Raw genomic sequence first — 27456 nt, forward strand, 5'->3', positions numbered from 1 at the left:
AGGATGATGATGCAGAGGAACTGAAAGAAATTTCGGTGAATCTGGAAGATGTACTGAGCCAAATCAACAAGTTAAAAAGTGATAAATCACCTGGACTGGATAGTATACATCCCAGGGTACCAAAAGAACTCAAACATGAAATTGTTGACCTGCTGTTAGTCATCTGTAAATGTCACTAAAATATTCTGTAGCACCTGAAGATTGGAGGGTGGCCAATGTTATGCCAATTTTTAAAAAGGGTTACAGGGGAGATCTGGGAAATTACAGACCAGTAAGCCTCACTTCAGTGCCAGGCAAAATGGTGGAAACAACTATAAAAAATAAAAAAACACGTGGATAAAAATGAGCCGGTTGAAATAGTGTATCTAGATTTTCAGAAAGTTTTTGACAAAGTTTCTCATGAGAAAATTAAAGAGTCATGGGATAGATGGCAAAGTTCAGTTGTGGATTAGGAGTTGTTAGATAAAAAAAGAGGGAAGGGTTAAATGGTAATTTGTCTCAATTGAGGAGAGTAAACAGTAGAGTGCCGCAAAATTCTGTGCTGGGACCGGTGCTATTTATTTAAAATATTTATATCCCGCAAATCCAACAATGCTAAGCGAATTCCAAAATTACATACATAATCAAAAAAACAAAACAAAGCAAAAACAGAGAAAAAATACAAAAATCTATGTAACAAGAGCTAGAAAAACCACACACAGAAACAACAAATTTTAAACATCATAAAAACTGCATATTTAACTTATTTATAAATGATCTGGAAATTGGAACGGGTGAGGTGATTAAATTTGCAGATAACACTAAACTGTTCAAAGCTGTTAAAACGCATGCGGATTGTGAAACATTGCAAACAGATCTTAGAAAATTTGAAGAGTGGGCGTCCAAGTGGCAGATGAAATTTAATGTAGACAAATGCAAAGTGATACACATTGGGAAGAATAACCCAAATCACAGTTACCGGATGCTAGGGTCCACCTTGGGAGTTAGCGCCCAAGAAAAGAATCCGAGTGTCATTGTAGACAATACGATGAAACCTTCCGCCAAACAAGCAAACAGGATGCTAGGCGTTATTAAAAAAAGAATGATTAACAAGACTAAGAATGTTATAATGCCTCTTTATCGCTCCATGGTGCGACATCACCTGGAGTATTGCGTTCAATTCTCAAGAAAGATATAGCGGGACTAGAAAAGATTCAAAGAGCGACCAAGATGATAAAGGGGATGGAGCTCCTCTCGTATTAGGAAAGACTAAAAAGGTTGGGGCTCTTCAGCTTGGAAAAGAGACAGCTGAGGGGAAATATGATTTAAGTCTACAAAATCCGGAGTGGATCGATTTTTCACTCCGTCAAAAATTACATAGACTAGAGCACTGTTCTTCAACCGCCGGTCCGTGGACCGGTGACGGTCCGCAGGAAATTTCTGCCAGTCCGCACAGGGCCAGCGAGATTGATTAACTTCAATTTCCTGCCGGTCCATGCAGGGCCGGCAAGATCGACGAGATATTTTCAGCTGGTCCGCGCTGGGCAGGAGAAATCATGGGGAGCCTCCGACAGTGGCTTTCTCCCCTCTCTGCAGCTCTCCTTACTTACCAGCGCAGAAATTCAGGAAGGCAGCCTTGGGGCTTTTGCTGAATTGCAGCCTTCTTTGATGATGCAACTTCCTCTTTCCTCAGAGGCGGCGCGATCCAACAAAGGACCCGAGGCTGCCTTCCTGAATCGCTGCGCTGGGAAGTAAGGAAAGCTGCTGGGAGGGGAGAAAGCATCTATTGGAGTCTGGGAAGTTGCTGGGCAAGGGAAAAAAAGGGACAGCTGCTACTAGAGAGGGAGAAGGAGAGATGCTGCTGGGAGGGGAGGAGGGAAAGGAGTCTGGGAAGCTTCTGGACAAGGGAAAAAAAGGGACAGCTGCTACTGGACCTGAAGGGAAGGAGAAAGAGAGATACTGCTGGGAGGGGAGGAAGGGAAGAGAGTTACTGCTGGACAGGAGGAGGAGGGAAGGGGGAAGGAAAAAAGGAAGGAAACAGCTGGCAGGGAGATTAGAGGAGGGGAAGGGGAGAGACAGGCATGAGAAAGTAGAGATATTGATGATGGGAAGGGGTCAGCAGAAAAATAAGCAGAGAGGGACAACAATGGTAGATTTGGTGTAGGAGAGATAAAAATGAAGAGAGCAGTGAAGCTGGAATGAATCATGTAAAAAGGAGAGAGGGGGCATAGGCTGGATGGAAAGGGGAGAGGGGCATAGAAAGAAGACAGATACCATATGGAAGGGGGAGAGGACAGACAGTGGATGGAAGGGGCAGATACTGGATTGAAGAGACAGAGAGGGTAGACGCTGGAAGGAAGAGAGTGAAAAGAAGATGAAAGAAGAAACCAGAGACGACAAAAGGTAGAAAAAAATAATTTTATTTCTATTTTGTGATTAGAATATATCAGATTTGAAATATATATCCTGCTAGAGCTGGTGTTAGACATAACTGGGGACTGCAAAGCCCAGGTAGTGCTTCTTTAGCTTCCAGCTGGCTTAGGGCGCTCTCTGACCAAGGGGCCATTGCCTTAGTTGCACTCCCCTAACACTATTCCTGTCATGTGTGTCTGCGGTATTCTGTTTGCATGGATATTTCTGTGTAGCATTCTGTAATAATTTGGCTTGTTCAATTTTCTTGCTAGTAGAGGGGATATATATGAAGGGGAGGGGAGATGGGTTTTGTTGATCCTTGCCCTATATTATTTTGTATTTATAAAATGACAATTGTACAGAATATTGTTTCTTTTTATACTTTAATAAAACACATTCAATATAAAATCATAACTTAGGCTTGCGCGGATGGGTTCAGATGATTTGCGGGGACCGAGCTCACGGAGATGGGTTGGAAATGGGGTTTTTAAATTTTAGTCCTAGTAGTTTGCCGGTCCATAAAATAATTATTTTATTTCTGCCGGTCCACGGGTGTAAAAAGGTTGAAAAACACTGGACTAGAGGACACTCAATGAAGTTACAGGGAAATATTTTTTCACTCAGAGAATAGTTAAGCTCTGGAACACATTGCCAGAAGTTGTGGTAAGAGTGAATAGTGTAGCTGGTTTTAAGAAAGGTTTGGACAATTTCCTGGAAGAAAAGTCCATAGACTATTGTTGAGAAAGATATGGGGGAAGCCTCTGCTTGCCCTGGATCGGTAGCATGGAATGTTGCTACTCCTTGGGTTTTGATCAGGTACTAGGGACCTGGATTGGCCACTGTGAGAATGGGCTACTAGGATTGATGGACCATTGGTCTGACCAGTAAGGGTATTCTTATGTGACTCAAGGACGCTCTAAAAACATTGAATTTGCACAATCCTGGCAAGAATTCACATGAGGATAACCCAAAGATTCTATCCCAGCAGGTTTCTAGGCAAAATTTGCAGTTTTGGAGAAGCAGAGAGCTTTAGAAAAAAAGATCGTTACAAACACAAGATGGTTACCGTAAAAAAAATTTTCAATATTTTTCACATTTCCCAAACTCCCAAAATTTTTTAGGATTTTTCGGGGGGGGGGAGGGGGGAGAAGAACACAGGGGAATATTCAGAAACACATAATTCCACACTTTACAAACTTCCTCCGATTCATCTCACAGGCTGATAGTCTGTTCTCACTGTGACCTGACAGAAGATCTGTGCTGTAGCCTGCCTCAGGTCTCTCACAGTAGCTGGATGAGAAATACACTGCCTCAATACTGGGAATGCATCAATAAAGCACATCAGTCAGTCAGACTATACCTCCACCCCTATGGACCAACGGATGCACACCGGGATGGGTGTAGGCAAGAAGATGCAGCCAGCACCCTGCGAGACACTGCCGAGTCTTCTAAGGGTGCCCAACAGCCTGCGCTCGACCCCTGCTTAACAGGAGGCAAGACCACTTCAGGGACAGTACTGAGCTCCAAAGAAAACTATGCAGGCTGGCTAAAAGGTACCCAGTGAGATCGACTTGTCACTTGTAGACCGGAGTCTGTATGATCTCAAGCAGAGCTGCGAAATAGTTCCAAGCACCAGAATTCCTGAAAAGGGGACGAAAATACATCAAATAAATAATAAAATGAGGAGAGCAGAACAAACACTCCTGCAGGCATGCATGCAGAAGGAAAGAACTGCTTGGCCAAAGTGACCATCCCGTCTGGAATAAGATTCCAGACAATAGTGTGATGTGAATGTGTGAGGACCAAGTAGCAGCTTTACCGATTTCATCAATAGGAATAGGAGCGAAGAAAAGCAACTGAAGCTGCTGTAACAGACTTTGTGGGCTGTGACATGACTCCCCAGTTGTAACCCAGTCTGGAGCACAACATAAAGAGATACAAGAGGCCAACCATGTAGAAATCGTTCTCTTGGACACTGGACGTCCCAACTTGTTAGGATCAAAGGAGAGAAAAAGTTGAAGAGATGTTCTGTGCGGTTGCGTTTTCTGCAAATAGTAAGTCAATACAGTGGAACCTTGGTTTACGAGCATAATTCGTTCCAGAAGCATGCTCGTAAACCAAATTGCTCGTATATCAAAGCGAGTTTCCCCATAGGAAGTAAGGGAAACTCGCTTGATACGTTCTACCTCCTCCTCCCCACCCCCTGAGGCTACCGACACTGCTCAAATCATTCCCCCCCCCCCCGCTAAAACTGGTATCGCCCCCCCCCCCTGAGAACCGTATCACACCCCCATGCTGGAAGCAGCATCTGCCCACCCTCCCAAACAAGCTCCTTACCCTATCTGCTTCTTGCGAGTTAAAGAAAGATCCCGCCTCTTGCCTGGGCTGGGCCTTGAGCTCTCCGAGAACGAGTACAGTGGAACCTCGATTTGCGAGTAACGCGGTTTGCGAGATCTCGGAGAGAACGAGAGCCAGAAGGCCTTGAGCATGCGCAGATGCTCAAGGTCCAGCCCAGGCAAGAGGCGGGATCTTTCTTTAACTCGCACCGGCAAGCAGCAGATGGGGTAAGGAGCTTGTTTGGGAGGGCGGGCGGATGCTGCTTCGAGCACAGGAATGCGATGCTGGTTTGAATGGGGTGGCGTTCGAGGGCGGGGGCTGCGATGCCAGTTAGAGCGGGAGGAGGTGCTCGTTTATCAGGACATGCTCGTTTTGCGAGTTAAGGTTTGCAGGAGTGTGCAAAACACTCGTAAACCGCGTTACTCGCAAACCGAGGTTCCACTGTACTCGTTTGCAGTCCAGAGTGTGAAGAGCCATTTCCCCCTGGATGGGAGTGAGGCTTAGGAAAAATACTGTAAGCACAATAGATTAAGTTGAAATTCCGTGACAACCTTTGGAAGAAACTTAGGGTGGGTGCGAAGCAACCACCTTGTCAAGGTGGAACACTGTAAAAGAAACTCAAAACAGAAAAGACTAATTTTTTTCTGGCCAGCCCAAAAGACAAAATAACCAGATCATCACTTTGTTTAAATGGTCATGATTATCCAATTCCATAATCTATAAAAATATTGGGAGTCAACACTAGATTCACATCTAACTATGGCAGACCATACAAACTTGGTGGTAAAGAAGTGCTTTTTTGCACTATGGAAACTAAAGACCATTAAAAAATATTTTGATCCTTTTATGATGGAAACCTGTCTCGATCAAATCGGCCATGTTTTTTGTGATTCCTTTTTAAAACTACAATTGTGCATAATAAATCTTTTACATTGAATACTGAAATTAAAGCACATCCCAAAGGAGCAGTAGTAGGATTTCAAATGACAAATTCAGCTCCTAGAAGGCATCTATTCCATTCACAACATGCACACAACTAATTTTTGGGTCACAAGCTTCGCATTTGTAATAGAAACATCTTGAAATCAACTTTGCCAAAGGAAAACAAATATATTAAAGTGCTGCTATGTCAACTTTCCTGTATCAATCTGCTGGTCTAGGGAGATAGTGGCATGACGTTTAAAGTGACAGCGTCAGTACCCTGACGTCAGGGGTTTCAAGCCACGCTGCTCCTTCTGACCAAACTATTTTATTGCCCCTGCTGCATGATTGTAAGCTCACCAGGACATGCTGTAATGTGGGGCAGTGCTGATAGGCTACAGCCTCAGCACCCTGGGGTTGTGAGTTCAATCCCACACTCCTCCTTGTGATGCTGGCCATGTCACCTCACCCCCCCCCCCCCCACTGTCCCAGGTACAGTAGAGAGATAGCGATGCCTCCAGCACAGAAAGGGGAAAATGCTGGAGTACGTGAATACATTCATGTAAAACATGTGGCAGAAGGGGGTGGAGGCAGGCAGCAAAGCTGATAGGGGCTCTTGGAGGGCAGCGTACTCCATTTTTATGTGCTTATAGAGGTCAATACTTAAGTAAACATGTTATGCCACAGTGCTAGATGGCATTCATCATATCCCTCCCTCTCTGTTCTTTCTCTCTCTCTCTATTATCCAGGTTGAGGATCTCAGGAAAAGGGGGCGGCTGCTGAGGCGCCAGGAGCGGGCCTTCCTTGAGGGGGTGAGGGAGGAATTGCGCGCTGAAGCCGGTGAGTAATGAGTCCAGCGTGTGTTTCTTTGTGATCAGCCTACCAGAATAAATAGATGAAAATGCTTGAGTAGCTGTAAACCATTAATCATAAAATCTGCAGTAAAGCTGCTATTGTGATATCATGTCACAATGGCGTTATGGTGTTCTACTTGCCTCACTTACTTACGCTACATTTTGATGTTTACAGTGGAGTAGGTGCTTTGCATCCTGTTATTAGCATTTGAAGAAAATAACGTAGTAAAGAATGTCATGTTCAAAAGTGTTGTGGACATATCTGACTGTATCCTATTTCTCTCTTGTCAAGCAGCAGCGCAGGCACCCCCTCAGGAGGCCCCGCAAATAATGGAGGGAGCCCCACCCTGGTCCTCAGCGGAGGAGGAGGAGGAAGAGGAGATGGAGGAGGAGGAAGAGGAGATGGAGGAGGAGGAGGCCTGGCAGCCCTCAGGACCACCCACACCGCCTGCCCCACCACTGCCCCCTGGACCTCCACCACTGCCCCCTGGACCTCCACCGCCTGCCCCACCACTGCCCCCTGGACCCCCACTGCCTGCCCCACCACTGCCCCCTGGACCTCCACCACTGCCCCCTGGACCTCCACCGCCTGCCCCACCACTGCCCCCTGGACCCCCACCGCCTGCCCCACCACTACCTCCAGGACCACCACCACCATCCCCTGTTGGACCTTCCCCTTCCCCCACCCATAGCCCTTCCCCTCACTCTCCTGCCCTTCCTGTTCCCATCCCACCCCCTTTCCTTGCTGTTCCCCCCCAGGAGCAGCCCGACCAGCCTCAGGAGGGGGTGGTCAGGGAGATAGAGCCCTACTCTGCCCTCTTGGAAGAGGTGCAGGTATTGAGAGGGTGTGTTGAGAGGATGGAACATGCCCTCTTGCGGCTGGTAGCCGAAAGAGGGCATGGTGCCAGCAGCCATACACCCTCTCAATAACTGCACCTCTTCCGCCCCCCTCGCCTGAGGTAGCTCAAGCTGCTCTTGACCCTCTTTCCCTGCGTTATGTGTTATGTAAATAGTTATTTTTTTCTAAAGTTTACATTTTAAAAAAAGTTTTCTATTGGAATAAAAAATATTTTTATAGTTTAAACTTTCCTGTGTGGTTTTAACCTTGTAGCATCAGCAGTTTAGTGGACAGAGTCCAAGGTAGATAGGGGTTCAGGAGGGACTGTTGAATGGGCCCTTTTCAATATAACAACAAGGTGACATATGGTAAAATTATGGTCTTACCTGTTAATTTTCTTTCCTTTAGAAGCAGAGGATGAATCCAGAGACTAGTGAGTATAGCTCACATCGACCAGCAGGTGGAGATAGAGAACTGATTAACAGTTGGCCTTAAAGCCTGGTGTTCCTCCTGTTGATTCAGTTATGCACTTTGCCCAAGCATCCCAAAAGGAGAATGAGCATCCACAAAACTTCATTCCAGTAGAAAATGTGCCACTCAGAAATGAAATAATACAATTACCAACCATACCCCCAACTGAACAAACAAACAAACAACCTATAAATAGACAGTGCACTCGGGGAGGGGCTCTGGATTCATCTGCTGCTTCTAAAGGAAAGAAAATTAACAGGTAAGACCATAATTTTACCTTCCATAGCAAAGCAGCAGATGAATCCAGAGACTAGTGGGATGTAGCAAAGCAAACTCAAACCGGGTGGGACGCCAACGCCGCCTCCGCCAGCACTGCAGCGCCAAAACTTGCCTCCGAACGGGCCGCTACGTCTAAACGGTAATGCTTCGAAAAGGTATTCCCAGACAACCACGTGGCCGCCCAGCAAATCTCCTCCAAAGACATCCCACCGGACTCCGCCCAAGACGTAGCCAATGCCCGAGTGGAATGAGCATGAAGGTGCTCCGGTACTTTCTTCCCTGTCAGCAAATAAGCCGAAGCAATAGTCTCCTTGACCCAACGCCGCCATCCCCTTGTTTTTGCCCGCAAACAACACGAAGAGATGGTCCGACTGACGAAAATCGTTCGTCACCCCCAACTAATGGAGAAGTATTCGTCGTACATCCAGTAGACGTAAAGACGAAAATCGTTTTCCCCAATCCTCCTTCCGGAAGGATGGGAGGAACAAACTCTGGTTCACATGGAATGAAGAAATAACTTTAGGCAGGAAGGACGGCACCGTTCGCACCGATACCCCAGATTCCGAAAAACGTAAAAAGGGTTCCCTGCAAGAAAGTGCTTGTAGTTCCGACACTCGCCTCGCCGAAGCCATCGCCACCAAAAACACTGTTTTCAACGTGACATCCTTCAATGTTGCCGCTGACAGGGGCTCAAAAGGTGCCCCCTGCAACCTACCAAGGACGAGTTTAAAATTCCATGTTGGACAAATTCGCTTTTCCGGAGGGCGGATATGGTGAACCCCCTTGAGGAAACGGACTACGTCCGGCTGTGAAGCGAGCTTGGAGCGAGACACCCGGCCCCTGTAACAGGCAATGGCCGCCGCCTGAACCTTTAAAGAGTTATAGGCTAACCCTTTTGCTACGCCCTCCTGCAGAAAAGCCAGAATAGCCGGCAGAGATGCATGGAAGGGCGCTATCCCCTGTCGTCCGCACCATGCATCAAAAATCTTCCAGACTCTCGCATAGGAGGCGGAAGTCGAAATTTTCTTAGCTTGAAGTAGCGTGGCAATAACCTGGTCTGAGTAGCCCTTCTTTTTCAGCCTCGACCTCTCAATAGCCAGGCCGTAAGACCAAATCGGGCCGGATCTTCCATCAAGATTGGACCCTGAGTTAGTAAGTCCGGAGTTACCTGGAACGTTACCCGGTCGCCTACTGAAAGCTGAATCAGATCCGCGTACCACGGCCGACGTGGCCAATCCGGAGCCACCAGGATCACCCTGCCCTGAAAGAGAAAGATGCGTTGTAACACCCGACCTATCATGGGCCAGGGCGGGAACACATACAGAAGGGAATTTGGAGGCCATGGGAGAGATAACGCGTCCACCCCCTCCGAGCCCTTCTCCTTGCGTCTGCTGAAGAACCGAGGCACCTTTGCATTGCGGGATGAGGCCATGAGATCCATCTCTGGCAGCCCCCAACGACAGACTAGCAGGTCGAAAGCTCGAGCCGACAACTCCCATTCGCCCGGATCTAGCAGATTTCTGCTGAGGAAGTCTGCTTGCACGTTTTCGTGACCTGCGATGTGTGCCGCCGACAGAAGCGGAACATGCACCTCTGCCCACCGAAACAGCCTCCTTGCCTCTTCGGCCAACTGCGGACTCCGGGTGCCCCCCTGACGATTGATATATGCCACCGCCGTGACACTGTCCGAAAAGATCCTGGTCGGCCTGTCCTGAATCAGGGCCTGAAAAGCCCGCAGCGCCAATCTGATCGCCTTTAATTCCAGCAAATTGATGGACCACTGGGCCTCCTCTAAGGACCACACTCCCTGCACTGAAGTTTGCAGGCACTGGGCCCCCCAGCCCAGCAGACTGGCATCCGTTGTCACCACCACCCAGTCCGGCGTAGCCAACGGCATGCCCCGCCAAAGATGCCACTCGTGTAGCCACCACTGCATGCTGCGAGCCGCCCGAGGACTCCATTGGAGACGCAAATTGTAGTCCAGAGATGCTGGGGACCAGTGAGAGAGAAGAGACTGTTGTAAGGGCCTCATGTGGCCCCGAGCCCAGGGGACCACCTCCAGAGTCGCTACCATGGAGCCTAGAACCTGTACATAATCCCAAACCCGAGGTCTGGGCACCCCGAGAAGTAGGCGAATCTGAGCCTGCAATTTCTCTCCCCGGTCTCGAGGTAGAAACACTTTCCCCAGAGCAGTGTCGAACCTGACCCCCAGATGCACCAAGGACTGCGACGGGGACAGAAAACTCTTGGGAAAGTTGACGATCCACCCCAACAACTGAAGGAGAGAGATTACTCTCCGAGTTACCGATAAACTCTCCTGTCTGGACGAGGCGCAGATCAACCAGTCGTCTAAGTAAGGGTGTACCCGAATCCCTTCCTTGCGTAGAAAAGCTGCTACCACCACCATCACTTTGGAAAAGGTGCGGGGAGCCGTTGCCAGGCCAAAGGGCATTGCCCGAAATTGATAATGCTGGCCGAGAATCGCAAACCGCAGATACCGCTGATGCGGAGGCCAGATCGGGATATGGAGGTACGCCTCCTTGAGATCGAGGGACATGAGGAACTCTCCCGGTCTTACAGCCGCAATAACCGAGCGAACCGTTTCCATCCGGAAATGGCGAACACTGAGAAATCTGTTGACCCCTTTGAGATCCAGCACCGGTCTGAAAGACCCCCCCTTCTTTGGAACAATGAAGTAAAGGGAATAGATCCCGCGGCCTACCTCTTCCGGGGGCACCGGTACCACCGCCCCCAGATCTAGCAGCACCTGAAGAGTCATGCGTACCGAGTCTCCCTTGGCCACCCCATTGCACGGGGACACCAAGAAAGAAACTACGACGAGAGAGGCGAACTCTAACTTGTACCCTTCTTGAATAATGTCTAAAACCCACTGATCTGACGTGATTTTGGCCCACTCCGCCCAGTATGCCGACAGCCGACCCCCTAAGGGAAAGACGGAGGGAGCCAAGACCCCGTCATTGTGGAGCGCGACTTGCCGCGGCACGCGCTGGCTGACCTGAAGAGGTTTTCGTCGTACGAAAGGAATTTCTCTGCTGAAACCGAGGTCTCGAAGAAGGGAAAGAACCAGATGCGGATCTGAGGAATGGTTTACCGGACCTGTATCTCCTAACATCCCGGAAGCGCGGTCTAGACGATGAGGATTTCACAGGGGGCCTAGCCCTATCCTCCGGTAAACGCTGTGTTTTGGTATCACCAAAATCCTTCACCAATCTATCTAAGTCTTCCCCAAACAATAAACCCCCTTTAAAAGGGAGTTTCACAAGCCGAAGCTTGGATGCAGCATCTGCCGCCCAATGACGGAGCCATAATGATCTCCGAGACACCACCGAAAGAGACATCTGCTTCGCAGAAGCCCGAATAATATCATATAAGGAGTCTGCTAAATAAGCCAAACCTGACTCCAAATCCGCCAGTTCCGAAGGGACCGAACCCCCAGACTCCATTAAATTATCCGCCATCCCTTGCGACCACTGCAGACACGCTCGCGCCGCATAAGAGCTGCAGATTGCGGCCTGTAAGGAAACCGCAGCTACTTCAAAGGACATTTTCAGTGAAGATTCAATCTTTCTATCCTGTGCATCCTTTAGCGTAACTCCCCCTTCCACCGGTAAGGTAGTCTTTTTAGTTACCGCTGCCACCAATGCGTCCACCCTGGGCAACCTAAACTTCTCGAGTTCGGTCGGGTCAACCGGATACAAGAGCCGCATGGCCTTTGCCACTCTTAGACTGGAGTCCGGCATAACCCATTGCGCCGAGATCAGCTCCTGCATGGCTTCATGCACCGGAAAGGACTTAGGCGGCCTACGCGTTCCTGCCATCAGGGGGTTACCTGACACCTTAGTATCTTCCTGTGAGATATTCAAACTCTGCAAGGCCTTAGAAATTAAGGAAGAAAGTTCTTCTCTATGAAACAGACGGAGAGCGGAAGGGTCATCCACTTCCCTACCCGGGGGACCCTCCGCTTCCCAATCTAAGACCTCACCCTCCTCCAAAGACTCAGGAAGGGAAAAAGGAGACATTGGCAAATTATCCTCTGCGTCCGCGGTTGCGAGTCTGCGCTTCTTTGCTACCTGCGACCGCCCTGGCGACACCATCGCACCCGCAGTGGGTCTGGCATTATTACAATTCCCCACAGCAGAGGTAGAGGGCACAGGAAGGGACGGACCAGCCACAGGCCCCGGCTGGGCAGGCTGCGAGCCCTGTAACATAAATGCCCGGTGTAACAGCATAACAAATTCGGGAGAAAATGAGCCCAACTTAAGGGACGCTAAACCGCCCTGATCCGTACCGGGGAGCGGGACCGCGCCTTCTTCCAGCGCTCCCGACTCCCCCACCGCCGCCGAACTCCCCTCAGCCGTGGAAGAGCCCTGCAGCAACCCCGAGTCGACCTCGAGCGGCGGGGACATCGATCAAGCCTCCCGAACCCGGGAAATGGCCACATCACATGCCTGCAGAAAGGCATCGTCTGCCGGTACGTTTAAACACCCGGCAGAGCAAAAGCCCGACAGTGTACTGCGCTTCCCACAGCGCGAACACCGCTGACCAGCCTCCGTTGCCATACCTCGTTCCAGCACCCAAACAAAAACTTTTTTTTTTTTTTTCACGCAGAGAACGCCGCCGAACGCCGACTCCGCCCACCAACTACCCCGGCACCTGGGAACGCGACACGCACCACGATAAACGAGTAAGTAAACTTACTCACCCAAATTTTCGTCCGCTCTACCAGAAGCCAGGTCACCGTTGGTAAGTGTACTGGAAGCCGATTCAAACACGGCACGGCTCAGCACAAGCATGAAGACGCCCCCCCTTTTTTTTTTTTATACTGGAATGAAGAAAGAAAGGAAGCACTCCTGCAGCGTCTAACGAAACCCCTCAATCAATCGGAGGGGAGGGTGGAGAAGGGACCTGGGAGGGCCCAGGTGTAACTCCCAAAGCCGGCACCGCTCAGCCAGGCACCCCTGACCTACTGAAGAGAGCTAGTCTCAACAGAGGAATCTAAAAGAACACCAATCTATCCGGCCCCAGCCAGAATCCAGGAGCTAGAGAGTTAGCTCAACCCCTGCTGGGAGATAGAGCAAAACTGAATATCCAGAGACTAGTGGAACACCAGGAGGAACACCAGGCTTTAAGGCCAACTGTTAATCAGTTCTCTATCTCCACCTGCTGGTCGATGTGAGCTATACCCACTAGTCTCTGGATTCATCTGCTGCTTTGCTATGGAAAGAAAGTTTGACAATCTTTATTGGGGTCTGTCATTCATTCTATTACCTGCTAGCCACTCTGATGTCAAATCATTGCAGAATCTAGGAAAGAAGCAAGTGAATGCAAGGGTATATGCAACTGTAGGTAGATGACGACATCTCAGCTATGATGTGCAAAGTAAGCCAGTCCCTGTTCCAAAGTAAATGGCTACATAAGGAAGAGAATATAAGTCACTGTGGTAGATTTGTTGTTGAGGAATAGGGTTATTGCTAGTAAGAGTTGGCTCCACAACAGGAGAATCCAAATGAGACATGTGGGGTTTTCTTCCTTTCACGGAAGGTGATGGAAGTAAAGGCCACATACCTCAATCTATCCTCCTGGTTCTTGAGCTGCACTATTTTGGTTAAGCAGGTGTGGAAACCACAAAGATGCTCACAGCTGCACTGCTCTCAGTAATACAAAACTCCATCTGACAATACTGCAGTTGCCTGTCTAAGACACCTGAAAACAGAAAAGAGGAGAAGCTGGTTTACACAAGGTTCACAAACAGGGGGTTCAACCCCCAAGGTCCATATCTGTCCTCCCTTCCCTGAAGCAATGTGTTAACCTCATTTATGTTGAGCTGCTTAGATGTCACCGTGGTATAGTTGTTAAAGCAATAGCCTTAATTCGCTGATGGTGTGGGTTAATATCACCTGTAATCCTCCACTGCTACTGTTTAGAACTCATGTGAGGGAATAGACTAACTGAAAACAAAAAGTTTGTGTGCATATAACAGCAGGAATGCGTGCCATGGTGTTCTATGAGGCCAACATTATCAATTTACTATTGTTCCTGAAAGTCATCAAGGATACCTGTGTGAAGAGAACAATAGAAGTGTGAAACATGTTAGCTTTGTGAACATTTATTTCACTCATCAGAAGAGTGACTCAAGTGAAGAATAGTAGAGTAAGCAAATAAAGGTTACCATATATCATTCTCACCTACAACTGTTTGGCTAGGTGCAAGCTGGTGTGCTGAGCTGCTCGTCTGGTCTCTCTCTGGCAAACACATAGGTGATGAGCAGAGTTAACCTGAAATGAAGAATAGAGAGAAACTGTTAACAAAGACCTATGTCTCCAAAATTAAACACTGAAGTTGTGGCAGAACACACACCTAGAAGTAACAGAGCTGCTAACATACCTTTAGACTCCTTATTAAAAATGGCAGCCATTAGGCACTCATTAGGAGTTTTCCACCTGAACCATGTACACTGATTGGATGTCCACTGAATGGCAGTGTTTCCCCCTCCCCCAACACACCCGACCTATTTTTATCAATGAGTTAGTACACAGAACCATTCCTCACCTGATTTTAACTTGCCTGTAATTTGATTCTACAAAGAATTAACTTTAGCTCTATGAGTAAACCCTCTCAGATGTGTGAACACATCCATTTTACTTACATATCCATTTTTCTACCAGCAAAATTTCTACCAGCATGGTCTTTATCAGTCTTCTCAGTCATTTTTGTCAGCCCTGTGGAATGGAGAGTAGGAGATATCAGAAATAAAATAACTATTATAAACAATAGCACACAATGAAAGCCCATAAAGAGAAGTCAGTTTTTCTGGTTGGTTTCTTTAGTTCTATCATAAGGACACCTAAGTAGCTTACAAAATATCATTCTCACCTGGACTTACTATCTGAGCTGCTTCTAGAAAAGATAAAACAACATATTAGAATGACATGTAGCTTGTTAATGGCTCTGTGGAATAGAGAGAAATGGGAGGCAGAGATAGGAAAAAAAATGTAAAAGACTAAGACAGAGTAAAGTCTCAAACATCTGCATAAGCAATAGGACAGAATAGAAAGTAAACACTACTCACCTGGACCTTCTTATACCCATGCACGCCTATGTAGCGTCTGACGTCAGTAGGGCGGGAAAACTTTCCCAATGCCTATTGGGCGCCGTTCGGGCTTGGTTGCTTATCCCGCTTCCTAACCACGCCCATCACACCTCATTGGCTGTCCTATGGGGGTGTGTTTGAACGTGTTCTACAAGTAGCCTGAAAAGATGGCTTCACCTTACAACATGGCTCCAAAACGGAAATCGAATTTCTTGCATGGAAAGTTGCAGATATGGAAAATGGAGGTGGGGCAGACCATGACATTATGAAAGCAGGGAGAGTGGTGGGTGTGGGCATATGTGTGTAACCTGACCTGGCCCCTTCTTTTCCCTAACAATTGATTCCCCTCCACACTTAACACAAAACCTAAGTCCTCAACAATCCCTCACACCAACACCCAGAAAAATCCATAAACTAAAGAAATACAGATAATGGGGGTGGGGAGGAGTGTCAAAGATAGAAGGGAGTATAAAGGAGAACAGCCAAGTCATAGCACAAAGTTTCATCATTGAGGAAACGGAACACCACAAATACCAACTCACATGAGGGGGTCCTACATAGGAAAAATGGCTGTGCCAAAGCTGTCTATATACTATGCACGCCTAATTAGCGGCTGACGTCATAGGAACTGTACTAATGCATATATGACTGTAAGTAATCTGTTCCGTTTAGGCGTCATACCGGAAAAGTGGTGTTTTTTTTGCCCTTGCCGATCAGCGTCATTTGTGCTGCAATTCTTTAATACATAGTTGATATTTGTTTTCTACTTGAAAACCTTCCAAATCTTTAGGCATTCCTTTGCTTAAACTTATTTGAGTTCATCCTGATATGATCGCTAATGAGCATAAACAGCTCAGTCAAGTATGATATGAACGGGTGGTGAGATGGACCTTAGTAGCAGTAGCTGTAGCTCTATGTGTTAGGCGCCAGCCTGTGCTGCTAACATCCAGAGGTTGTGAGTTCTACACCCAGCACATCTTTTAATTGTGGCATACTACTTTGAAGGTGCAGATTGATGAGGTCACTTTTGTGCAACTGAAGACCTCCATTTTGCAATGAGGGAAGCTGAATGTTAAGGTGTGTATCTGTTTATTCTCTTTTTAAGTGCTGATAATGTGTGCTGTTTTTTCTTTGCTTTCAAAAGAGAGCCGATTGCAGTGCTGTTTGTTGAGAAAAAAAAAGGGGGTTGTAAAAGCCATGTGTAAATTATATTATTGTTTGGGCAGAAATGTGGTTTGTTATCCATGCAATATAATGTGTTCAATTGTTATGGTGTCATTATATTTATTAGGACAGAGAAAAGATGAAAATTACTTATTCAAACTCACTATTGGAATTATTGATGAAAAAACACAGCGGACGTCTGCCTCGCGTCTGACAAGGAGCCGCAATTACGATAGTTGAAACGGCATTGAAATCCAAGTTAGACCAGGGTTTCTTACGTCTACATAATACACGATATTTAGACGCGGTGGCTCGCTCAGGTAGCGCTCATCTAGCGTCCCCATTTGGCACGCCCACGGAACGCCCACGTCCAGAGCTGGAGACGGGACTATGCTTTCGATAGACGTCAAGTACCTCATAGGGACGTCTATGTGTCGTTAATTACCCAATTAACATTAATTAAGACCCTTAACTTTGTAATTATTCACTTACATCGGACGTCCAAAGCACGCCTAAGTTAAACGCAGTAATAGAGAATTTACCCCTTTACATCTTATCACCTCATTCTTTTTTTCTCCTCATGTACAGCACGGTTCTTTATTCTAGGCAGCTCCGGCACTAACAGTACTACGGGTGCCTTATGCTACTTTCACTACCACTTGCAGTCAGGTTCGGCATTTTATCATGGTTTTGGGTTTTTTATTTAGTTTTTCACCAGTATTTTCATTTATTTATTAAAGCAGTCTTTTTTAACAGCCCGATGCCCCTCCCCTATCAGTGTGCATTCAATCCACTGCCGACACTGTTTTGGCGCCTCTTTCAACAGATCAAATATCATAGCCCCACTGTCGCATGTTCACATTTATTCTGCGTACGAGTTTATCTCATCAGTGCAGAGACCTTTTCGTTAATTCCATTTTACTCTCCCTTTTTTACTTTCCCGAGTACTGTGGTTTTATTCTTTGGTTTTAATAGAAGCTCATTTGAAGAATAATTTAGATTTTTCCCAGGTTTCACTTTTAATCTACCTGGTCTTTTCTGGTTTCCTTTCTATAGTCTGCTTTTCATCTGGAGTCTTTTGAGTTTAGAATTACATTTTACGACATATTTTTATGGTTAAAATTGTATGACATGTCTAAATCGGTCAAGTTATCCATTCTTTTTATTATTTTTTGTCCCCTCATACAGTGGCAGACCGCCCCGGGTGCCAGCCTTAGGGGGGTACACAGCCGGCTGGATCCAGAACCTTCCGAGCTGCTCTAAATGGCACCTGAACCTCAGCGCGGCTGCCGTACTTATTCCGAAGCAGAGTTGGCAGCCACACTGAAGTGCAGGAAGGTCCTGCTATGACTGCATTTGCCGCCTCTGCCTCCGGAAGACGTAAGTGGCGTCTGAAGAGGTGGACTGGCAGCTGCAGTCATTGCGGAACCTTGCCACAACTCCCTGCATCTGCCGGCCTACTCCCTCCAACATCACTTACATCTTCCAGAGGCAGAGGCAACAGAAGCAGTCATCATGGGACCTTGCTGGTTTGGAGGGAGAGAGGAGAATAGAAGGGTGGTAGAGGGAGAAAAAGGGGGTCAGGGTGGTATGGAAGGGTGGTGGAGAGAGAGAAAGGGGGCAGATGCTGATGGAATTGGTGTGCAGGGAAAGGAGAGAGAGACATAAGGGGGAAGGATACTGGATGGAATTGGGTTGGAGGGAAAGAAAGAGGGCAGATGCTGATGTAAGTGGGGTGAAGGGAGAGGAGAGAGTGAAATGCCAGACCATGGGCGTGTGGGAGAAGGAAGGGAAGAACAGGAGAGAGATGCCAGACCATTGGAGGAGGGAAGGGAAGAAGATGGATGCAGAATAATAGGGGTGAAGGGAGAGATGGAAGGGGAATACAAGGAGAGAAGATGCCATATAGAAGGGGCAGAGAGAGGGTAGACAGTGGATGAAAGGAAGAGAGTGACAAGACTATGAGGAAAGCAGAAACCAGAGAAGACAATGTAGAAAAAAATTATATTTTTTTTTTTTGCTTTAGGGGAGATGCATCGCTGTTTCTGTGGTGTTGCATTGTATACAGAGTCCAGCTTCTTGGTGGTTCAATTTAACCTTTGTCTACGGTTTTATATTTTATCCCCCCTTTTACAAAACTGTAGAGGGTTTTTTATAGCACCGGCCATGGTGGTAATTGCTCAGAATTCTATGAGAGTCTGAGCTGTTACCACCATGGCTAAAAACCACATTATAGTTTTGTAAAAGGGAGAGGGGTTAGTTTGTGATTACATATTCCATACTAGGCGAAGGTGTTTTCTGTGTTCTGTGTGTTCGAAAGACATGGTTTTCAGTTAGGATTGACTGTGTAGGATTGATCTGTACTAGTCTGGCTTGTTTAGTTTTACAATGGGTGTATTGATGTTGTACTGCTCACTGCAGTATGTAAGATGCTGCCTTTTCCTAGGTACACTCTTGTGTGATGTGTGGATTATTACTAAAAATCATGTTTTTCATACAGATGGGGGGGGGGGGTGTAAAAAAATGATGGGTGTCACATATGCTAGGTACACCACTGCCTTCATAGTTTATATCTAATCCACAAGCCTGCTTTTAGGACCTACAGGGTATGTATCCCTCTGATTCATGACAATTTCACTTCTCACGTTATCTTATCCATTCTTTTTATTATACAACTGCCCAGATAAACATCAGTCTTTGACGTGATTGGACCTTGAAAACTAACGGCAACAGTGTTCTCCCCAGAAATTTTTTCCAGCCATGAAAATTATTTGCTGCATTTAGTGTGCCACAAAAAACATTTGCTCCGTTTAGTGTGCCGGAGTTAAAAAAGTTTGAGAGATGCTGCTCTATACCATTTGAAAGAGGGCAAATATCTAATTATTCACTTCTAGAATTGGATACTTCTTAAATTTAATAAAAAATTATGGAACAAGTGTCAAACCTTAAGAAAGGCAGTCATATTGAGCATTGGAAAATAACTAATAATAATTAACTAATACAAATAGTACACATTTAGGGCTCCTTTTACTAAGCTGCGCTAGCAGTTTTACCACACGCTTAGCTCGCGCAGAATTGCCGCACATGCTAGACACAAATGCCAGCATTGAGCTGGCGTTAGTTCTAGCCGTGTAGCGCGGCAATTCTGCACGCGCTAAAAACGCTATTGCAGCTTAGTAAAAGAAGCCCTTAATTTTCCCCACCACCAAATTTCCCCGTCCTGCCCCACTCGGCTACTTTTTCATGCCACCCGGCTGGAAAAAATTTCTGGGGAGAACACTGCGGTATATAAATTTTTTAAATAAAGAAAGAAAGAAATATGTTGGAGACTGCTAGAAAGCTCACTATTGACAGAGATAATCCATTTTGATAATCTGCTGCTAAAATATGTACAGGCTAAACAGTCGGTAAACAATTTAGCAACGGCATTAAAGTTTTGAGAATCTGGCCTTCAGTCCTTTGCTCAGAAAGAAAAATTTTTGTTCACATCAACTCAATCCTTAGAACATTGAGCAGCATCTAGTAGTGTAGAATTCCTCCAGATGTGTCTTTCCAAATGCACATACAGTACTGTATTTATCAATTCTTATCCTAGCCAGTCTCAAACTCATGCAGATGAGCCATGTGCTGATAGTTAAGCATATGGTTTCTAACTGAACACTTAGAAATTATCAATGAAGTAAACTAATGGAATGCAAATTACAGCTAGGCTCCCCCCAGACTTTGAAGAATGGCAGTGCAGAAGTATGAACAAGCTGCCTTTTCTTCAAATTACACAAGGTGGGGGAGTTGACCTGCAGAGTCCCCAACACTGGGGATATTTATTAGAAGAGGGGGTACTTGACATCCACAAGACACTAAGGAGATATATATATATATATATTATTTTTTATTTTTGGGGATGGTAACCACTTACACACTAGCTCTTTCCCCCCCTTCCTTTCAGTGTGTGAGCTACTCACGCGCCTCCTTTACTCTTCTGCTTAAATGGCTGCATACTGCAGGAACTGCTATTTTTTTTATGACAGCGCACACTTTCTGCGTCAGCCCCCAGGATTAGCTAGGACAGGACCGGAAAAAGGTGTGTTTTCAGAAAACAAGAGTTGGACAAATCCAGTGCTGAGAAGAGAGAATGAATATGAGACGAGAAACTTAAGCAGAGATACCAAGTCACATGCATTCGAATCTCTCCCTGTTTGCGATCCAGCACCTCTCCTTGAAAATCCCTTCCCCTTCTACCACCAAACTCATACCTTAGGTCACCCAGGGCCAATCCCACAACTTTCCTTCTTCGGTAGCCCGTCCCCTCTGACGCAAGTTCCTGTTTCCGGTAAGGCAGGACTCATCCTAGGAAGAGCTGGGTAAGAGGAAAGAACACTAAAGAATTGAAAAAAAAAGTTGCATCAGATAAGGGCGGGACGCCAGAGAAGGAAAGCTAACGAGGCCTGTAAATAGACGACCTCAAAAACAAGTTGAAAATAGAGAACTACATCGGAACGGGGTCTGCAGGGATGGAAGTAGTTCCTGCAGCGTTCACGTGAGAGTGTAGGAGCCTCTCATATATACCTACCCGGGGTCTTTCAAGAAGTCCGCTCCGAGTATCGCCTCCCACTTCCGTCATAAATTCAACGCTAGCCGCTTTTGCTGTCAGGCCCGGCTGAGGCAGCGAGGCTCACACAGACGCTAGCACTGGTACATGCGTGTGTTGACCTTCAGGCGCAGCTACATCGCTGTACGTGGATATTGTCACGCCCACGGATTGAGATGGGGGTGGGGAGAGCCTGATCTCCGAGGACTTGCTGCAGTGCATAGTTCTAATTAAGCATTGTTTATCACTGTAATGCTACGTGTTAAATAATGTATCGGAAGTTACAAGATCAGTATCTGCTCTGTATAATTTTTTTTTTCATTTGCACTAGTACTACAACTAATTATGCATAAAACGCATGTATAGATAGGCAGAGTTAAGAGCACATTAGGAGTGGAGGAGGCAGCATCAATTATAGGTATTGTGTATCGCAAACGGTGTGCCGCAACACACTGGTGAGGAGGAGAGTCCTGTAGGACAGGGGTGTCCAATGTCGGTCCTCGAGGGCCGCAATCCAGTCGGGTTTTCAGGATTTCCCCAATGAATATGCATTGAAAGCAGTGCATGCACATAGATCTCATGCATATTCATTGGGGAAATCCTGAGAACCCGACTGGATTGAGGACCGACATTGGACACCCCTGCTGTAGGAAGACAGCCAGCGCAGATGACTCTCCTTCTGGCCTTCATCTCTCCTCTCCCCGCACCTCCCGGATCCCTCCACTAGCGGGGTCACAACCAGACGGGCCTCTTCACATGCACAGACATTGACGTGATGTCATCGTGTCAACTTGTGGGTGCTTTCCGACCTGGGCATTGGATTTAGTGTGCCACCAGCCAGAAAGTTTGCCACACTAGAGCATAAAGGAGATAAGATGATACCTTTTTATTGGACTAACAATGCATTTTTTATTAGCTGTTTGTCTTTAGATTGTGAGCTCCTATGAGCAAGGACTGTCTTCTTTGTGACTGTACAGCACTGCGTACGTCTGGTAGCGCTATAGATATAATTAATAGTAGTAATAGCTTTGGAAGGTAGCCCTTCAGAGTAGGGCTACTTTTGAAAGCTAATCAAAAATGCATTTAGTCCAATAAAAATGATATCACCTTATCTCCTTTATGCTCTATCTATAATCTATGCTGTTTTTATTGGACTAACATGGAAACCGATATGGTTCTCCAAACTAGTGGCATAGTAAATAAAGGCAAAATAATTTGCATTCCTGAAGAAGAGGAGTACAGAAAGGAATACAAGATGAAACTGAAAGAAGTCAAGAGAGTGGAGAAAAGCACAGGTGGAACAGCAAATGCTAGAAATGTAAAAAAGGGAGACAAAATTTTTTTCAGGTATATTAGTGAAAGGAGCTATGAACCGCTATGTAGAGAGTGATAAGGAAAAAGCATATGTGCTAAACCAGTGTTCCTTCAACCTTTTGTCGTCTATGGACCGGCGGAAATAAAATAATTATTTTGTGGCCAGCAGTTGAAGAACACTGAGCTAAGTCATGGACCAGACCGTGCCCATCTCCACCCAATCTCAGCCCCAAACCCCACCCCCTTAATAGTACTAACTGTAACACCATTTTTTCCATTCTTTTTCATATATACAGTATGTATATCCTATATAATAAAACCCTAAGCGCACATGCGCACTTAGAATTTCGTGTTCCCTGCCGCTGTGGTGTGTGATCCGTGGCCACCAACCCAGCAGCAGGGAACATTCTGGCCACTCCCCTCCTCCCGCCCTCACCATGGAAGCCAGGCAAGCTCTCTCCCTGCCCGCGTCCTCGGCAGGGAACACACCTCCTGCCCTCACTCGCCACTGCTGCTGATCCTCCTCTAAAGAGCAGCCTGCGATGGTGGTCGGCTTTAGCGAACCTCGCAGGCCGCTCTCCAACCTCAGTAGCACGTTCCCTCTGATGCACGGGATCGCGTCAGAGGGAACGTGCTACCGAGTTGGAGAGCGGCCTGCGAGGTTCGCTAAAGCCGGCCACCATCGCAGGCTGCTCTTTAGAGGAGGATCAAAAAGTAGAGTCCTGCATTTATAGATTGGAAATTACACCTCTGCAGCAAAGAGAATTTATAAGTGGGGAAAGAGAAACATTAGGTTCATGTCGAGTGCAGGAATGTGACATCACCCCTTGACGGAAACTGTGAAGGTGATTATATATGAAGTTTGATTATACTCATGTAAAACCCTCTGCTAAGGGGAGGGCTCTGCTAAGGGTAGCCAAATCTTTTCAATTTTAGATCTCCTAGGCGAGAAAGAAGTTGCCAGACATTCATATCTGTGGGTTAGCATTATGGTAGCGCACTAAAATGTAGAATTGAGGAGATTAGATTTGCAGTTCGAGAGAATCATTTAAATGGACAATGTGATTAAAATGTCAAATAGCTTTTTCTGATCAGATGGTCAGAAAGAATGTAGGATCTAAATATTAGTATCTCGAAAGATAGTTCTGAATATATAGGTAGGCAACTACAGATGTGTATCCAAACTGCTGTCCAGAATCTAATATAATAAAACGCTAAGCGCGCATGCGCACTCTACCACCGTGTTGCCTGATCTGTAGTTCCGTGGTCAGCAGAGTGTGCATGCGCACATACAAGGGTCCCTCACTCCGTCTAACAGCGGTCTTGGCAGCGACTCCCCCCTCCCGTCCTCAGTTCGTCAAACTGGCCGGCAGCGCTGGACTCCCTGCTCTCTACCTCTCAAGCTGCTGTGTCGGCTCCTCTCACGAGCCTGCACCAGCGTAGGAGAAGGCTTCCAATGCTGGCGGGGATCGTGAAAGGAGCCGTCGCCGGCACTTTTAAACTTGAAAAGAAACCTTCAGCCGCAGCAGGCCAGCCCGTGGGAAGGGGAGGGGCCGAACAGAGCAGGCCAGATCGCGTTAAGAGAAGGGAGGGGCCGAACGGAGCAGGACAGCTCACGGTAAAAGAAGGGAATGGGGTGGTGGGGGAAAATGCTACTGCTTCACAGGGACCTGGAGAGGAAGGGAACATAAGAAACACCTTCACCGGATCAGACCAAGGTCCATCTAGTCTGGCGATCCACACATGCGGAGGCCCATTTAGGTGCTCCTTTTTGGAGACCCGGATTTCCCGTATCCCTCAATATGATTTGCAAGAAGGTGTGCATCCAACTTGCGTTTGAAACCCAGCACAGTATTTTCTGCCACCACCTCCTCCGGGAGAGCATTCCAAGCGCCCACCACTCTTTGTGTGAAACAGAACTTCCTGACATTTGTCCTGAACCTGCTGCCATTCAGTTTTAGGCTATGACCTCTTGTCCGCGTCACATCTGAAAATGTCAGTAATGCTGCTTCCTGCTCAATTTGATCAAATCCCTTTAATATTGTAAAAGTCTCTATCAGATCCCCACGCAGTCTTCTCTTTTCGAGTGTGAACAGTCCCAGTTGTCCGAGGCGTTCCTTGTAGCTTAAATTCTCCATGCCTTTGACTAGTTTCGTGGCTCGCCTCTGCACCCTCTCCAACAGAATTTTATCCTTCTTAAGGTATGGAGACCAGTGTTGGACACAGTATTCTAAGTGTGGTCTGACCATTGTTCTGTAAAGTGGCATTATAACATCTTCCGACCTACTCGTGATCCCCTTCTTAATCATGCCTAACATCCTATTTGCTTTCTTCACCGCCGCAGCGCATTGAGCCGATGGCTTTAGGGTTCTGTCTATCAGCACCCCCAAATCCCTTTCCTGTTTGCATTTGGCTAATGTCACCCCCGACATCTTGTATTCATGTTCTTTGTTTTTCTTTCCCAGATGCATCACCTTGCATTTGTCTATGTTAAAATTCATCTGCCACTTTATCGCCCAAGTTTCCAGCTGATTTAGATCTTTCTGAAGTTCCTCAAAGTCTCTTTGAGAGCCAACCGCCCGACATAGTTTTGTATCATCCGCAAACTTGATTATATTACAAGATGTTTCCTCTTCCAGGTCATTTATAAAAATATTGAACAAAATGGGACCAAGAACCGAGCCCTGGGGCACGCCGCTGGTCACCTTTTCCCATTCCGAGAATTTCCCATTTATGGTTACCCTCTGCGTTCTGTTCTCTAACCAATTTCTGATCCATCCGTGCACTTCTCCTATTCCATGACTTAGTAGTTTACTCATAAGCTTTGCAAAGGAAAATGGGGGGGAAAGAAGAGAATGGGGGGGGGGAAATGCTGCTACTACTTCACAGGGACCTGGAGGGGAAGGGAAATATCACTGCTGCTTCAGCAAAGGAAAGTGGGGGGGGGGGGGGAGAGAGACAGAAAGAAATACAGACAGACAAAGGAGGCCAGGGAGAGAGACAGACAGGGGACCAGAGAGAGAGAAAGAAATAGACAGACAAAGGGTGCCAGGGAGAGAGACATAAAGAAAGACAGACAGACAGGCATATATTCTAGCACCCGTTAATGTAACGGGCTTAAACATTAGTATGTACATATACACACACAATCATATTAACACACATAATGGTTAACCACAAAATTAAACTACACAAAGCACACTGCTCAATATTCATTCCTACCAGAACACAGATAACCCCATGCAAATATGGGACCAAAAACTAAAAATACTAATATATATACAAACAAACCCTAAGGTGCAAGACTCTGCATGCAGTACAACCCCAGAGGAAAAGAAACAAATGCATTTCTTCTTGAACAGACAGAAGATGTAAATCAATCACTAAATTAAAAAATAAAATCATTGTTGTCTTTCTCCCTCCATGCTGTGCCTTGCCTTCTGGCCTGCCCCCTGGTGTTATCTTTGGGTCGGCTCCCTCTTCCTCAGTGCTGCAGTGCACAAAACTGTGGGCAGCGGCTCCTCGCATGTCCCGCACCTCATCTGGAAGCCTTCCTTCTGACGTTGCAACATCAGAGAGAAGGCTTCTGGTTCAGGGGTGACAGGTCAAATGCACATGCTTTTGTCTTGCGCGCATTTGACTATGAACTGGTTCAGGCAAAGGAGCCTCTGCCCATTGCTTGTGCACTGCAGCACTGAAGAAGAGGGAGCCGCACTGGACCAGCGGCTGAAGAACACTGTCTCGGGCCCGATGTATGTGCCAGCCCTGAAGACCGGCAGTTGAACACTGTGCTAAACAAATACAGTGGAACCTCGATTTGCGAGTGTTTTGCAAGACGAGCAAAACACTTAGCAAACTTTTGTCTCTCAAATAGAGAGTTGCGCGGGGATAGATATCCCACCCGTCCCCGCCAAAGTCCCACTCGTCCCCGTGAGGAATCCCTCCATCCCCACCCGTCCCTGTGAGGAATCCTCTCCGTCCCCACCCGTCCCCGTGAGGAATCCCTCTCCGTCCCCATAAACTTCAGAAATAGTTATTTCATTTAATTATGACACTGAATTAAAGGCTCTGGTAAATACCCATTTACAAATAAGCAAAAAGACTTTATTAATTTGGAAATATTAATTGGGAAGAATACATACTTTGTAAACGGATTTCTACCAGAGCCTCTAATGTTTATAAATTTTTATCAACAACTAATATACTACTTTATCCTGAAGCAAAAAAAAAAAAAAAAAAGAATAGAATTCTTTTCCTACCTTTGTTGCCTGGTTTCTGCTTTCCTCATGTTCTCATTCAATTCCTTCCATCCACTGTCTCTCTCTGCGTCTTCCATTTGCTCTGTTACTGTGCATCTCCCTTTCTCCCCCCTTCCAAATTGGTCTGGCACCCATCTTCTTCCCTCCGCTCCCCCCATAGTCTGGCATCTCTGTCTGCTTCCCTGCCAGCGTCTTCTCCCCACTCTCTCTTCCCCATTTCCTTTCAGCGTCCTTCCCCCCCATCTTCCCCATGTCCTGTCAGCGTCCATCTCCCCCCTCTGTCTTCCACATGTACTTTCTCCCCCTCTGCCTTCCCCATGTCCTTTCAGCGTCCTCCCCCCATCTTCCCCATGTGCTTTCAGCGTCCTTCTCCCCCCTCTGTCTTCCCCATGTGCTTTCAGCGTCCTTCTCCCCCCTCTGCCTTCCCCATGTCCTTTCAGCGTCCTCCCCCCATCTTCCCCATGTGCTTTCAGCGTCCTTCTATACCCCTTTGTCTTCCCCAGTGCTTTCAGCATCCTTCTCCCCCCTCAGTTTTACCTATTTCCCTTAAGCATCTTTTCCTCTCCACTCCACCTTTCCTCCCTTTATCTCTCCCTGCCCCCTTACCTTCGTGGCGCTTCCCCGCCCGACCGACAACAGAACAGGCCCGGTCCGACAAACCTCCCTGCCCTGTAGCCACGAATCTAAATTACCTTCTTACAGCTGCTGTAAGATGGTAATTTAGATTCGCTGCTACAGGGCAGGGAGGTTTGTCGGACCAGGTCTGTTGTCGGTCGGTCGGGGGAAGCACCACAAAGGTAAGGGGACCCGGCTGACTGTGCTGCACCCGGGCCGGAACTCCCTCCCCGCCCCCCTCCCTTGGTACACCACTGCCTTTTCCCTACCTGCCCTGCCGCAGCACACAGCCGACCGTAAGTCTTCCCGATGTC

At 47.0% G+C, this 27456-nt stretch overlaps 1 protein-coding gene across 1 annotated transcript in view; it reads right to left on the reverse strand.

Moving 5' to 3' along the window:
• The window catches only part of GNE (glucosamine (UDP-N-acetyl)-2-epimerase/N-acetylmannosamine kinase), a 547927-nt gene extending 526844 nt beyond the window's left edge, over positions 1 to 21083 (reverse strand). The window contains 1 exon segment of the mRNA XM_033917983.1: positions 20937 to 21083. Within this exon segment, the coding sequence (XP_033773874.1) occupies positions 20937 to 20987 (51 nt within the window). The 5' untranslated portion in view covers positions 20988 to 21083.
• Between the last annotated feature and the right edge of the window lie 6373 nt (positions 21084 to 27456).

Source organism: Geotrypetes seraphini, chromosome 1 (assembly GCF_902459505.1).
Source record: "Geotrypetes seraphini chromosome 1, aGeoSer1.1, whole genome shotgun sequence".
Taxonomy (NCBI): Eukaryota; Metazoa; Chordata; class Amphibia; order Gymnophiona; family Dermophiidae; genus Geotrypetes; species Geotrypetes seraphini.